Source organism: Coturnix japonica, chromosome 1 (genome assembly GCF_001577835.2).
Source record: "Coturnix japonica isolate 7356 chromosome 1, Coturnix japonica 2.1, whole genome shotgun sequence".
Classification (NCBI taxonomy): Eukaryota; Metazoa; Chordata; class Aves; order Galliformes; family Phasianidae; genus Coturnix; species Coturnix japonica.
In genome coordinates this window covers 153,311,406-153,326,875 of record NC_029516.1, presented here as the reverse complement: position 1 = coordinate 153,326,875, position 15,470 = coordinate 153,311,406, and the positions used below count along the sequence as shown (strand labels likewise).

Below are 15,470 nucleotides of genomic sequence, written 5' to 3'. Positions count from 1 at the left end.
CGGAGATATTTATCCGTTTTCTTTCTGGCGAGCAGAGGGGCGGTGCGGACGGGCACCTCATTCTGCTCCGCGGGGCTGCCGTTACCACAAGCAGATGTGGGAGAAGCCCAACCCGAGAGCCTGTGTTTAAACAAGCACCACAGTCTTTTCCCTAACAGGAGGAGCCTGGGCTGCTCGCAAAGCTCTCCCCACTCCAGGTGACCCCCTCCTGCCGCTTCCCGCTCCCGCACGGCCCCTTCCCGCAGCAACAACCTGTTTAGCGGGGGGTGAGGAAGGAGGGACCGAACCCGTCGTGGCCCGTGAGATTGACAACCGGCTCCGTTCAATCGCGATAGACGGGCTCTCCCCCCACGGGTGTCTATTGGCCGCGTGGAGGCAGGAGGCGGTTCTCCGGCAGCTGGCGGAGCTCCCTTTGGAGCGCGGCGGGCTGTCCGCATAGAGCGGCGTGTGCGCGGGGTGAGCGCGGTATTGAGTCTGTATCGGCGGCAGGAGTGCGGACGCCTCTGCCCTCTTCCACCAGGGGCCATGCAGGCTTTTCTTGCCGTGCCGCGGCGGCTGCCGGCTGGTTTGCTGCTGCTGCTGGCCGGCTGCGTGTGCCTGGGGCTGCCGGCTGGAGCCGCCTCCTCCTTACCGTGGGCACCGGAGGCGGCGGCCCCCCCCGTGGTGGTGGCCAACCGCGGGCTGCGGGTGCCTCTGGGCCGCTCCGCCTGGCTGGACCCCACGCGAGACCTGGTGCTGCAGGTGCAGCCGGGCGACCGGTGCCACCTCACCGTGCTGGACGAGGACCCGCTATGGCAGCGGCCGGGCCGACTGAGCCCCAGGCGCTTCCCCTGCGACTTCGGTCCCCGCGAGGTTCGCTACTCGCACCTGGGCGGCCGCAGCCCCGCGAGGGACCGCGTCCGCCTGCAGCTGCGCTACGACTCGCCCAGCCGAGCCCTGGTGCTGCCGCTGGTGCTGGAGGTGGAGGTGCTCTTCACTCAGCTGGAGATCGTCACCCGCAACCTGCCCCTCGTCGTGGAGCGCCTGCGGGGCACCAGCAGCCCGCTGGATTCCCGCAGCCTGGAGTTCGCCTTCGAACCGAGCCGACAGCGCTGCCGGGTGGGCCTGCTGCCCTCGCTGACCGGCTTGCCCCGCTACGGAGAGATCCTCAACTACCCCACGGCCGTGGCGATGCCGGCGGGAGGGAGCGTGGAGGCGGTGGGGGGCGGCCCGGTGCCCGCCTCCATGTGGGACTGCGAGGAGTTCCTGCGCCTCGGGCTGCGATACCGGCACACGGCGGCCGGCAGCTCCCCCAACCGAGACCTGGTGCCGCTGGTGGCCGAGCTGTGGGAGGCGGCGGGAGGCGGGGCGATGCTCAAGCGCGAGTATTTCCAGGTGCTGGTGCGGATTCGAGGAGGGATGGAGAATGTCGCTCCCAAACCCAGCTTCATGGCCATGCTGATGATGGAGGTGGACCAGTTTGTCCTCACAGCCCTCACACCTGACATGCTGGCGGCTGAGGATACTGAGTCACCCCCAGACCTGCTGCTGTTCAACATCACCTCGCCCTTCGGCCCGGGCCAGGGGTACATGGTCAGCACGGATGACCGGAGTTTGCCCATCTCTTCCTTCAGCCAGCGCGATGTGAGGGAGCTGCGCATTGCCTACCAGCCCCCCATGGAGGACTCTGATCAGGAACGTCTCTTTGAGCTAGAGCTGGAGGTGCTGGACCCTGAGGGTGCTGCATCAGAGCCTTTTGCCTTTGTGATTGTGGTGAAGCCCATGAATACCCTTGCGCCCGTGGTGACCCGCAACACTGGTCTTGTACTCTATGAGGGGCAGTCTCGGCCTCTTTCAGACCCTGGTCCCAGCCCTAACCTTGTGATCAGTGATGAGGATGACCTTGAGCAGGTGCGGGTGAGTGTTGTGGCAGGACTGAGACATGGCCACCTCACTCTGCTGGAGGACACCCCAGCATCTGCCGCTCCTCGTAAGCACTTCACGGTGGCTGAGCTGGCAGCAGGCCGAGTCATTTACCAGCATGATGGCAGTGAGTCTCCACTCAGTGACAACTTGGTGCTGAGGCTGGAAGATGGTGGCTCCCGACACCATGTTGAGTTCCTTTTCCCAATTACCCTGGTTCCCACTGATGACCAGCCACCCCTACTCAATGCTAACACAGGGCTGGCTATAGCTGAGGGTGAAACAGTGCCCATCACCTCTCGTGCTCTTAGTGCTACTGACATTGACTCACAGGATGCCATCCTGCTCTTTACAGTGGAGTCTGGCCCCAGTGCTGGCCAACTTCTCCTCCGGCAAGCCCAGCCACCTCCTGGCTGGGAAGAGGAGGAAGACGAGGGTTTTTCCTGGAGGAGGGTGTCAGGCATAGTGGGGAGCTCACTAATCTATGAGAAGCCAGTGAGAGAGTGGCTGCAGCAGGACATTGTGGAAGGGCGTCTCTATTACCACCACTTTGGGCCGCACAGCCCTGGCCCTGGGGTTGTGTTGGACCAGTTTGTCTTTAGGGTCCAAGATGACAATGACCCACCCAACCGCTCTGGACCACAGACCTTTGTGATCCGGGTGCATCCTGTAGACAGATTAGCCCCGGAGCTGCACAGCAGCAGCAGCCTACACTTAATAGTTGCAGAACAGCAGGTGACTCCCCTGCGGAGGAAGCACTTGTGTTACACAGACCAGGATTCAGGGGACCGTGAGCTCCGCTACACAGTAACTCAGCCCCCCACTGACACTGACTCTAACCATTCTCCAGAAGAGCATGGAGCCCGCCTTGGATCCCTTGTGCTGACTGAAGATCACTCTGTGGAGGTTACCCACTTCACCCAAGCCCAGATCAATCATCACAAGATCTCCTACCGCCCCCCACAGGAAGAGCTGGGAGTGGCTCCTCATCTAATTCAGTTTCACTACCAAGTGGAAGATGCAGCTGGCAATGCAGCTGAGGGGACTTTCACCATCTACCTGCAACCAGTGGATAACCAGCCTCCTGAAATCACTAATACTGGCTTTACTTTGCCTGAGGGAGGCAGCCATGTCCTTAGCCCAGCTGAGCTGGATGCCAGTGACACGGACACAGAGCTTACTCATCTTCGGTTTATCCTGACCCAGGCTCCTCGTTATGGCCAGCTGCAGCTTTCTGGATACAGTTTGATCCTGGGAGGTGCCTTTGGCTTGGAGGATATCAGACAAGGAAGGGTGGTGTATGTACACAGTGGAGCTGAGGCCAGCAGTGATACTTGCAGGCTTGATGTGAGTGATGGGGTTCACATTGTGCCCATCACATTAAAAATGAATGTGCACCCAGTTGATGATGAGGTTCCTACCCTGCGGTTGGCTCCAGGCACTGTTGGTTCTTACCTGGATGTATTGGAGAACGGTGCTGCTGAAATCACTGCTAATGTAATTCAGGGTACAGATGAGGATACAGATGACTTGATGTTGACTTTCATTGTAGAGGATCCACCTCAGCATGGGAATATCCTGGTCCAAGGGGTGCCTGCAGAAAGATTTTCCCAGAGAGATGTGTTGGATGGTGCTGTGGTGTATGCTCATACTAGTGGTGAAATAGGCCTTCTGCCCAAAGAAGATACCTTCAACCTTACCTTGTCTGACCTATCTGAGGAGTGGAATGTCAGGGGCAATGTTGTTCAAGGAGTGTCAGTCTTGGTGACTATTCTCCCTGTTGACAATAAAGCCCCAGAGATTTTAGTGGGGGAGCAGTTCAGAGTAATGGAAGGTGGCAAACGTGTTATTACTCCTGCTCATCTGAGGGCTGAAGATGTGGATACTCCTAGTGATGATATTCTTTGCACCATTGTTTCCCAATCCACATCTGGGTATGTAGAGAACATCTCTCCAGCCCCAGGATCTGAAAAATCCAGAGCAGGTATAGCTATTAGTGCTTTTACCTTGAAAGACCTCCGTCAAGGGCACATTTTTTATGTCCAGAGTATACATAAGGGTGTAGAACCTGTTGAAGACAGATTTGCATTCCGCTGTTCTGATGGTATTAACTTTTCCCAAAGACGTGTTTTCCCTATTACCATTATGCCAACAAATGATGAAGAGCCTGAAATCTTTGTGCGAGAGTTTGTTGTGATGGAAGGCATGAGCCTGGTTATTGATACTCCTATCCTCAATGCAGTTGATGGGGACGTCCCTGCCGATGAGTTAACATTTACAATCACCAGGCTTCCCAGGCATGGCCACATCGTGAACCAGATGGTCAATGGAACTGTCCTAGCGGAGAGCTTCACCTTGGATCAGATAACAGAGAGCTCCAACATACTCTATGAGCATGATGACTCTGAGACAAGGGAGGACAGTTTTGAGGTGAAACTCTCAGACAGTAAACATACTACCATAAAAACAATATTCATTATGGTTATTCCTGTAGATGATGAGACACCTAGAATGGCCATCAATGATGGTTTGGAGATTGAAGTAGGGGAAACTAGGACTATTCATAACAGAATATTGAAAGCTACTGACCTAGATTCTGAAGACAAAACCTTGACATACATTGTAAGATATGGGCCAGGACAAGGTCTCTTACAGAGATTAAAACCTTCAGGTGGAGTTGAGAATATCACTCTGGGGATGAACTTCACTCAAGATGAAGTGGATAGAAATTTAATTCGATACATGCACTTTGGCCGAGAAGGTGTTCGTGATCTTATCAAATTTGATGTGACGGATGGAATAAACCCTCTAATTGACCGCTACTTTTATGTGACAATAGGTAGTATTGATATAGTCTTCCCAGATGTAATCAGCAAAGGAGTTTCTTTGAAGGAAGGAGGGAGGGTAACCCTTACAACTGATTTGCTTAGCACCAGTGACTTAAATAGTCCAGATGAGAATCTAGTTTTCACTATTACCAGAGCACCCGTCCGTGGTCATCTTGAATGCACAGATCAGCCTGGGGTGCCCATCTCCACTTTTACTCAGCTCCTATTAGCAGGCAATAAAATCTATTACATTCACACTTCAGAAGATGAGGTGAAAATGGACAGCTTTGAGTTTGAAGTGACTGATGGTTATAACCCTGTGTTTCGCACTTTCAGAATTTCTATCAGTGATGTGGACAATAAGAAACCTATTGTCACAATCCATAACCTGGTGGTGAGTGAAAATGAATACAAACTAATAACCCCGTTTGAACTGACTGTAGAAGACAGAGATACACCTGATCCATTACTAAAATTCATCATCACTCAAATACCGGTTCACGGTCAGATCATGTTCAATCACTCCAAACCAGTCACCACCTTCACTAAACAAGATCTCAACGAGAATCTGATCAGCTACAAACACGATGGTACAGAATCAGTTGAGGACAGCTTCTCTTTCACTGTTACAGATGGCACTCACACTGATTTCTATGTCTTCCCTAATACTGTGTTTGAAACGAGGAGACCTCAGACTATGAAGATTCGCATAATGGCGGTGGACAACAGCGTACCTCAAATTGTAACCAACAAAGGTGCTCAGACTCTCCGTATTCTGGCCACTGGCCACATAGGGTTTCTGATTACTAACAAAGTGCTCAAAGTGGAAGACAGGGACAGTTTACATACTGCTCTGAAGATCAGAATCACTGAGGGTCCTCGCCATGGATTCCTGATCCACCTGGGGAAGGGCAACCATAGCATCAGCCAGTTCACTCAAGGTATTACAGTGCTCTCTGTGTTTTTTAGTTCACCGGAGATGTTCTTTTTTTCATGTTGAACTGTGTAATAATTAATGTGATAATCTTTTTGACAGCAATTTATTTGTAACGACTTTATTCTTTTTTTAGTTCTACTTACTGTTTATTGTGTCTGTGATAGCTTTAAACAGGAAAGGGTGTTTACTGGATAAACACTGAATAAAGGATCATCTTTGCTTTGGAGAGCTTACAGTCCAAATAACGTGGAATAAGTCTAATTATATCTAGTTGACTTATTCAATGCCATACATTTGGATAACAGAATTGGTTGCGTGTGGCTCCAGATCTGTAGAGGCCAAGTGCCTTCTTTGAGAATCTTATTTAGAAAATGCTACGGGAGTGGCCAGGCTGTTATTAACTAATGGTCATGTCATGGCTAGGGTGTAAGTTGCTGTACTGTTTGAGTGTATTTAACTGTAAGAACAAAATCATTTCCCAGACATAGGAAGATAATGAGTGCATTTGTTGTCTTAATTACACAAACCTTAGCCACAAAGTGTTTGTGGTAAGTTAAAAGGTAATATAAATGTTTTAAAATTATGTCAGCGGTACTTAATTTTTACATAGAACTAAAATGCCGGGTGGTATAAATAGGATGAAAACTGCATATGCCAAATGTACTGTAATAAAGCCTTACCACAAGGCTATGAAATAACTTTCTTCAATTGAAAGGGAGCATTAACTATTCTCTGGAGAATAATCCATGTTACTTTGTGATGAATTAATGAAATGAGGTTTCTTGGAGCCTCCTGCAGCTGTTGTGTGTTTAGTGTGTATAACTGCATGCAGTCATCTGAGCTAAAGGGGCCCAGGCAGCCTGGACTGCATAGGTAGTAAGGCCAGAGATGAGTCCTTGTAGCTGACAGCGTTTCATTTGACACAGCTCATACTGATGCGTATCCCTGGTTACTGGATTGGCTTTAAGTGGCACTCTTGTCAAATGTACCAAATAAACTGCAGACAGGCCTGATGAACTTCTGAATGGCTGATGTGCCTTAAGTTTTACAGTGTTAGTGCAGAGTAGAAGGTAAGGAGGGACTAAACGTATTGAAGCTTTGGGAACAGCTGCAGCTCATACAAGTAAGGCTGTGGTAATGCAGTAGTAGACCTACTGTCAGAGTAGGTGAGAAACATAAGACAATAAGAGTGGGGAGTTAAACAGATTGTCACTTTTTCTAATGGGCTTTCTCTTACAGTGGAGAATAAAATTCCTGAGTGTTCCCTAAATGCAGACCACTGCATAAAACAGTGTTACCTCATTTTGTGGAGACAGATAGGGAGTGGGAACCAGAATGCTGAGCTGAAGGAGAAGCCTACAGCCTCAGGGAAAGTTGATTTTTAGAGCTTATAAGGCTCTCCAGACCATGTTAAAACTTCCTAAGTTCCCTGACCATGCTGGAACAAGCACTCTTTATTTCTGCTGATATGAAGTCTTTTTTGAGAAGTAAATACAATGTTCTTCTTTGAGCTCATTAATCAAGTAATGCCGACACCTATTGAAAACTGAATCAAATCTGAAATCAGATCGAGGTCTTCAGGGTTCTGTACAGTTGAGTTTTGAGAGATGTTCAGTTGTTTGTGAAGTCCATCCTAATGTTATACCACCTCTTAGATTTCATGGAATCATAGGCTCAGAGAGTGGCTTGGGTTGAAAGGGACCTTAAAAATCACCTATTTCCAAACTCCCTGTTGTGGGTAGGGACACCTCTCATAAAACCAAGTTGTTCAAAGCCCTGTACAGCCTGGCCTTGAACGCTTCCAGGGCTGGGGTATATATTTGTGTGAATACGCAGACTGTCCAGTTTTCATGTGGTAACACTGATGAAACAAGTTTGTTTTTTTCTGTGCAAGCAGCTTGAGAAGTCCAGTTTTTAAGATCCTCTGTAATCAGAAGAGGGACCAGAGGGTATCTTTGGTAAATGGCTTTCTGCTTTATGCTTGAGAATGCATTGCAGTGATGGCTTTTTCAAGAGCAGTGTGGAGCTTTGTAATACATCAGATACTTCTGCTGCCACTGCAGTAGATAGTCTTCAGCACATGAATGTCATAGCTTTAAATGGGATTGCTAAAAACAGGTGTTAGTGTACTGAAGAACTAACTTCTGGATAACAGGCCTCCAACTTCTGCAAATAGTTGGTGCTTTTTATTCATTTATATTGTATTACTCAAATAATCTGAATGAGAGAGTCAAATGACAGTAACAAATTAAAATACTCTTAAAATAAATTAAGCAGTTCCAAAATTTATTTTATTATTATCTATTACTTCAAGTTATATCTGAAAGCAGTGGTTTCAATTCATTATTACTTCTTTGTTGCTTTATATTTACAATTTAGTGATGAAGAGCAAACTTACAGAAGAATACTTGTTACATGATAACTTATAGTTTCTAGTGTTGTCCTAGAATAAAATGTCTACAAAGAATAATCTGTGTGCATAATTGCTCAGAATTCATCTCTGCAAGTTAGGGCTGGAATCTGTTCATAGCAGATATTCATTAAGATTAGATAATTGATTTAAAAGAGGGGAAAAATCTGTTAACGAATTGCCAACTCTTTCACATTTAAAGAAGTTTAGAGGTATATGGCAAGTTGTTAGCTGATGTTTGGATGATGTTTCAAATGCACACCATATGATGAAGTCCTCAGTGCTGTTTTGAGAGTCTCAGTCCCACATAGGTAGGCTTCTAGTGGCTGGCCTATGAGAATTATATTGTGAAGTACATTTATTTCTTAAAATAATAGATATTAATATATGTAACCTTTATTAACTTTATCAATTCTGCAGGATTTTAAATAGGAAGTTAACGTCCTGATCTAGTGCAGATAATTTCATTTTAATATATGTATATATATATATGTATATATATGTGTGTGTATATATATATATAAGTATGTGTGTGTGTGTGTATATATATATGTATGTGTATATATTTTGTCGAAGAGAAAGCTGCTGGGTTTCTAGTGAAGGAAGAATTCCAATACTGTATGAACGTTTATTAGGTACTGCAGTTACATAATAATAAATTAGGCTTACAACTAGGTCCGCTTTAATATAGCTAACATAACCTAATCAATTATAGAAGAAATGTGTAAAATTGCTCAACTGACTAAACGTGTACTTAATGAAAAGAAAGCCGGCCATTCCTTTGCAATTCTTTTCACAAAAACGAAATTTTTTTGGATGACAAGTGGCTTTTTTGATGAGGTAGTCCTGCAAACATTGGCTCAAGTGCTTATCTTTATGTATGTTGGAACCATTGATTTTGATAAGGTTACTCACATGTGCAGAGCTAAGTACCTGTGTAAGTGTTTGCAGGATGAAAGATTTATTTGCTGCACTGACATAAAAAGGTATTTGTTTGCATCCTCTTTACAGCCCTGTGAATTTCTGATCTTTAACTTTCTTTCAAACATTTATAGAAGAGATTCTTTAGTGACATATACCTGCTGATAGACTTCTTAAATTGTTTGCCTTGGAAGATGTCTGGCTACTTTTGGAACTGAGGATGTTGAGGAGCTCTAATAAAAGTGCTTTTGGCTTGTTTTGACCAATTCACATGCCATAGCATCGGAATGGAACTTGGATACTACTTGAGACTTATTTTAATGCCGTTAATTTTGAAAACTTGTTCTTATAATTGGATAAAATAGAAATTACTCTGCACTGTTTGGTGTAGTATCAGACTGACCAACAGAAGTCTTATCTTCCAAATAGTTTTGTGTGTTGCATGTGTCTTGTTACTTCTCAAGGAAGCCAGAGCACACTATATTAATAAATATTTGGTTACTTCTTGTGTACTTTTAAAACTGAAATTGATTATTAAAAATTCAGTGTTGATATATTTTGTTGCTGAAGTTTTGTCTGTCTGTCTACTTAAGTATGTTGGGTTCTTAAAACAGTTAATCACTTTGTGTTTAAGCACTATTTGTGACAGGACATTTATATAGGTTTTATGCCATATCACTTGAAAACAGGTTGGTATGAAGGATGTTGAAATTGAAGAGGGCATTTTTAGGGAAATAAAGAGGTTAAGTTCTCTGTACTACAGAGATATCCTACTCTGGGGTTAGGCTGCATGTCAAAAGTAATCCAGTTCTAGAAGCAGAGGTGAGTTGTGTGGACTAAAATTTAACACAGAAAATACCATAGGTTTTGTTCCTTTTTCAATCACAGGTTTCCCAATGCCTCCGAAGTTCTTTAGAGCAGAATGCTTTTTATCTCCTTTCAAGCATCTGTATGGTAGATATCTGCATTTGAAGCAGTTTCCTAATTATCAGGCTTGACTGAAATAGAAACAAAACCTAGGGTATTTTCTTCCATGAAGCAGGCTACAGAACTTCTTAGGTTGAGGAATGGTGATGGAATGTGTATCTATCTGGACTTCTGCAAAAATGAGCCACAAATAAACTTTCTGATTGTTTTCCTTACATACTTAAATTTGCTTTTGATTCTTGTTCTAATACATCTTGAATGAAAGAGAAGACTGGGGATAAGGAAATATAGTGAGACCAAATGAATCCTATCTGTAAAGCTTCAATTCTGTTTAATGCTGAAGGTTCTTATCTCTACTGGAGAACTTTGACTTCTTTCTACTGAAACTAGGATATTCAATACAAGTCATATTTTTCTGTTTTCAAAACAAAACACAAGTTTCCTGTCTGCAGTATTTAAAGTGCTTTTTTTTTCCTGATTCTTTCCAGCTGATATTGATGATATGAAGATATGCTATGTTTTACGAGCGGGTGACAATGCCACCAGTGATATTTTTCACTTCATAGTTGAAGACAGTGGTGAGTACTTGTAAAATGTGTGATTTTGTTGTTCTGGAAAGAGATGGAATGTAACTATATTTGGGGAGTTTAAGAACATGGAACGTAGTTGAGGGAAGTTCATCTTTTCTCTTGAAATGTGTTTTTTGTTTTTATTTTCCCATGTTGTGTGGAATATTGATGGTGACTATAAAGAGAGGTTTGGAAGAAATCATAAACGTGTCTAATGGAAAGAGTCCGCTCACTAAGCGGAGTGAAGTGATCCAATTCTACTCAGATATCTGGGCTTTCTTTAGGTTTTCCTTTGTATTCCCTGTCCACGATCTTCACACATAAATTGCCATAAACCTTTTATGTTGAGAGACCTCGCGGATTTTGATTCAGCTCTGTATTTGCATACCTCTTCAAAGGTTCCAGCTGTAAGACCACCTTTTATCTATTCATAATGGAGGATTGTGTCTAATGTACATGTTGTTTTGTGTTCTGCTTCTACTTCCTTAACATAACAGAATTCTTAGTGGCTTTGTCAAAGATCTTCATCAGGTGATGAATTCTAATGACTTATAATATCTCATAGAGCTGTGGAAGATGCAAAAGGAAAGAATGAGAGCACTTTGAGAATACTGGCATGCTTTAATTTTGGGAAACAAATATATAGGGTGTTTGTTTGCTTGTTTTAAAGACAAAAGGAAAAAAAATGGCTTGAGGAGTGAAGTAAACGCATTACCATGCTATTTTTTTCCTTGTAATGTTGGTATGGTAGATACTTCTAAATGAAGAAATTCCTGTGCATAGTAACAGTTGGCTAGATTATGTTACTTTAATACCTTTATTTAATATGTGATACATAGTTCTATGAATAATTAGCAAAGAATATTATTAGTTGATTTCATAATATACTTCTTAGAAAACATACTTCACACCAGATTTAGCACATGTATTCATATGCTCTTTCAGTGGACTGTCTGATTAACATCCATTCTTAAATTTGAGTTGATCCTTGGGAATCCAACATTCTTTTCATGGTATTTTAACATTTTCTCTTGGCAAATATGTGTTTAAAGCGAGTTGCACTTAGTATATTCTAGCTCTAGCTCTAGACAATAGTTTTTCTCTTATTGGACATAAAGTTTTCCACTTGCAACTTATAACAGACTTTCAATTGTAACAATTTTATTTAATTATTTATTTTAGAATCTCTAACAGAGGTGAAATATCTAATAATTTTTCTATCTGTATTTCTGCTATCTTCAGAAAGACAGCAAAGGAGGTGTTTTGCAGCTCAGATATATTGTTGCAAATTTTCAGTGCTATCAAGATTATTGATAGTGTTTGATTTTAAGATAGATCAAAGAAACTATGCATAAGATCTGAGTGAAAGACTGAGCACAGACTACCAATATATGCAGTCTAAAAGGCATGCTTCAGATTTCTATCTTCTGTATCAGCAATTTTGCAGTAGTAACAACTTTGTGATGGCCACCATGCAGCACCTGACACTGTGAACAAAATAAGTAAGACTTTACTCAAACTGAATCGTGCCAAGTTCTGTAAGTTATCTTGTGTCCCAGGTATTTTATGTCTTCCAATCCCTTTGTGCCTTAGCAGCAGGAAGCTAGAATGCCAATCCCTGCTTGCTTCAAATAGTTTGAGTTATAAACTTGATTTTACTACAGACCTCTAGCACCTGTAAAATACTGTTTTATGTGTCTTGGAGTATTTATTCATAGTCTGTGAACTGGAAATAAGACAAAAACAGCATGTCTTTTTCTAGTTCCACCACCTGATAGCTGATCCACCCCACACAATGCACAAGAGGACGAAAGGAAAAACTTGTCAATTGCCTTTAAGTGACAGTCTCACTGAAACTCTGTTACCTCTGTTACCTCACGTAATTGCTTGGAGGAATGGCAAGTAGATGGAGTCATCAGACTTCTCCACTTTGAACTGTGTTGTGAATCTGGAATTTTGTTCATCTTTTTAAATATGACCAGCAACAGCAGAATAGGTGAGTAAGGAAGGGGACAAGAACAAAGTCTTTGCTCTCCTCAGTCAAGCTGAGGAACAAATCACTACTTAGGATTTAAAAACGTGAGATGTGGTGCTGGGGGGAACTTGTCTACCTATGGGCTAACAGACAAAACTGCAGTTCAGACAAATGGAGAATAGCACAGGAATTACGACTATCAAATGGCAACTATTCAAGCAAAAACAGGCTCAAAATGAAGAGAAAGGAAGGTAAAAGAAGAATAAAGTAGAGAAGGCCCTTAGGACTGTTGTTTACAAGCAAAGAGCCTTGTGTTATTCAAACCGAAGTCAGAGGTTTTGCCAGAAAGTACTTGTTGAGGTTTTAAGCTCTGTGAGATTCTTATCATCAGCATCAATTACCTACATATGTATGGCTGCAGTTCCTTCTGGCCTTAAGTGACTTGCTTCATAAGGGTAGTTGAAAAGTAAAATAAATTGAATGCAGCACAGCACGTATCAGCACTAATATTTTCTAAAGATAGAAGATCTAATTCTTCATGTTTGGGGGTTTAGCCTCTTTCCATTTCTGTTCTACTTAGCACAAGAAGATAGACAATTTCAAACAAGGTGAAATTAGTTGAAGGGGTTTAAGACAATTTTTTGCCAGATTCTATCGATGCTGTGGAATAAAACAGATGTATTCTCAAGCTGGCACTAAAATTGTAGCTCAGACCCAAGAACCCAGACTTTGACATTCCAGATATGGTGGTATTGTCAGCGGCAGATGTTCCTTTGCCCAAAGGCAGCTAGCTAGCAGTGAATATTGAGACTGGAGTAGCAGTACTAGAGCAGCATGAATGCTAGCTGCTGAGCAGTGCTTCTCTGTAAATGACTATCACAGCATTGTAGTCCCCATTTTCTTCATAAAACAAGAGAAAATCCTTCCTAAAAGGAAGTTGTTGGTGTAGGTATGATGTGTAAGGTGTAGGTGTTGTAGATAACTCTGAATTATTCTAGTGCAGACCACGTGAGGTCCATTCTTCAGCTAATGGACCTCTATTCTATGGACATCTATTCTAAATAGTGATCCACACCAAAATATTTTTAAAATTCTAACAGAATATTATATATTAATATATATATTATCCTTCTCTATATTATATATGTAATATATAGAATGTTTTTTAAATTGTATTTTTAAAATTCTCTACAATTCTGTGCTTCTGTGAAATATATGACCTTCTCTTTCTTAGCTAGTGCTCTCATCACAGTAGTCCGACTTAATTGTTCCACTTCCTACCCTGTCTGTTTTCAGAAGGTTGAGACATTGTGAAATAGGACTGCAGCACCCAGGGGAGGAAGTCTTGTTATGAGCTTCAGTATCTTTTGTTGCGAGAGGCTGGTGCTGTACTAACAATATTTTGCATTACAGAGTCAGTTACTTAAAAATTTCTTGCTTTGATGAAAGAATTGAGATGGCTCTGATTTCAGACCACAGCATTTAAAAACAGCACAACCGTACAAGGGGAAAACTCATTTTCAATTCAGCCTTAATTTGAACTGTAATCTGACCCTCCCTTACCTAACTCCCTTTTCTCAATGATCATCAGAGTCCTCCAAGCTGTTTCTTTAGGACTGCTAAGTGGCATCTTGCAGTACAGTGCCTCAAGGGTAGACTGGTTTCAAAGGGGAGGTAATGAAAGAGTCTCTTGCCTGGTTTAGGAATGTGAGGATCACTTAGGAAGGAAAGAAACAGGATTTTATTATTTTTTTTCAGGCTCTCTTGAGTGGCTTTTCTGTCTTTGAGCCAAAGCATTGCAAAGCCAAGACTCATTGAAATTGGTGGTTTACACCATTAACTAAATCACATTTAAACTTTTAATTATAGATCCCCAAATGCCTTAACACAGAACTGCATTTTCTTGTACTAACATTTGGTTAAACCTCTGTTTAAGCAAGAATCTTTCAAAAACAATTCCCTTAAGTTAGTCCTTAAATCACCTTCTGGGAAATCTTCATGTGCTTTTCTCATTAACTGTTACACTGTTAATTAAAGAAGTATTGCTCTACTGCTTAGAGAAAGCTTCCATTTTTTGATTAAAAAATAGACATAAATTCATCTGTTATCCTTTGTGTCACTAAGTAAAAAGGTAATATTTTAAGGAATTTCACCATTTTGGAACGCATTATTTATATGAGAGAAAAAAAAATGATGCTCCTGAGGATGATTATAGAAATTAAATAGTTGTCAGTGGGCTTTTTTTTTTTTTCAAAGCTACAATGCCAATGTACTTTCCAGGATCCTCTATAATAACAGTGTTCAAACTCTATAGACCCAATATATGACAGCTCTGAAAGAAGCAGACTGGTAAAATAACACTGGGAATTACTTGCTGCATCCTTGCTTGACCTCACATGGGACATTTGGGCACATTCATCTTGGCAGGAAATATCAACTACATTTATCTTTGGCTTAAAAATGGGGACATGTTATGTTGGCGGTACGTTCAATCATTTGCCAAGTACTGTATTGGGTTCTGATCTGTTGCCAGATTTACTACTGCTGCTGTTTTGATACTTGAGGTTGGTGCCCAGACAGTTTTTCATGTCACACTTGTTACTGTAGGTTTTAGCTAGGGGTTTAAATAACAGCTTGACACTACAATATTAAAAAAAGCAACAACAGCAAACAAACATAAAAAGAAGTCTTCACCTTTTATAAATAAAAGATTAATTCACTGAGATTATTATAACTTTGGCTACAGAGCAAAAACAGTATTTAAATGGGTCAGTTAAAATATATAGAAGTAGCGATGTGATAATTGCATTGAAAATGTAGAAATGCAGCTGAAATAATTTGCTTCTTTGTTTTTTGTGAGGGTTGCTGTTGGTTTAGATTGGAGTTTTGAACAGGCAGGTTGTTTTTGTTCCAGTTCTCTTTGAGTCAGGGCTAATAGTCTTGTCTTCCATGTAGAATGAATATCCCAGCTGCAGGATTGTTTGGGTAGAAGGGAAATCTC

General features: G+C 42.5%; 1 protein-coding gene across 3 annotated transcripts in view; it reads left to right on the top strand.

The window, feature by feature from the left end:
- Nucleotides 1-427: 427 nt before the first annotated feature.
- Nucleotides 428-15,470, top strand: part of FREM2 (FRAS1 related extracellular matrix 2) — a 106,384-nt gene continuing 91,341 nt past the window's right edge. For 2 of the 3 annotated variants that reach the window (XM_015851909.2, XM_015851910.2), the window contains exons 1-2: nucleotides 428-5,671; nucleotides 10,414-10,503. In XM_015851909.2, the coding sequence (XP_015707395.1) occupies nucleotides 526-5,671; nucleotides 10,414-10,503 (5,236 nt within the window). In that variant the 5' untranslated portion in view covers nucleotides 428-525. The remainder of the gene's footprint in view (nucleotides 5,672-10,413; nucleotides 10,504-15,470) is intronic. The other variant, XM_015851908.1, reaches the window with a different exon arrangement.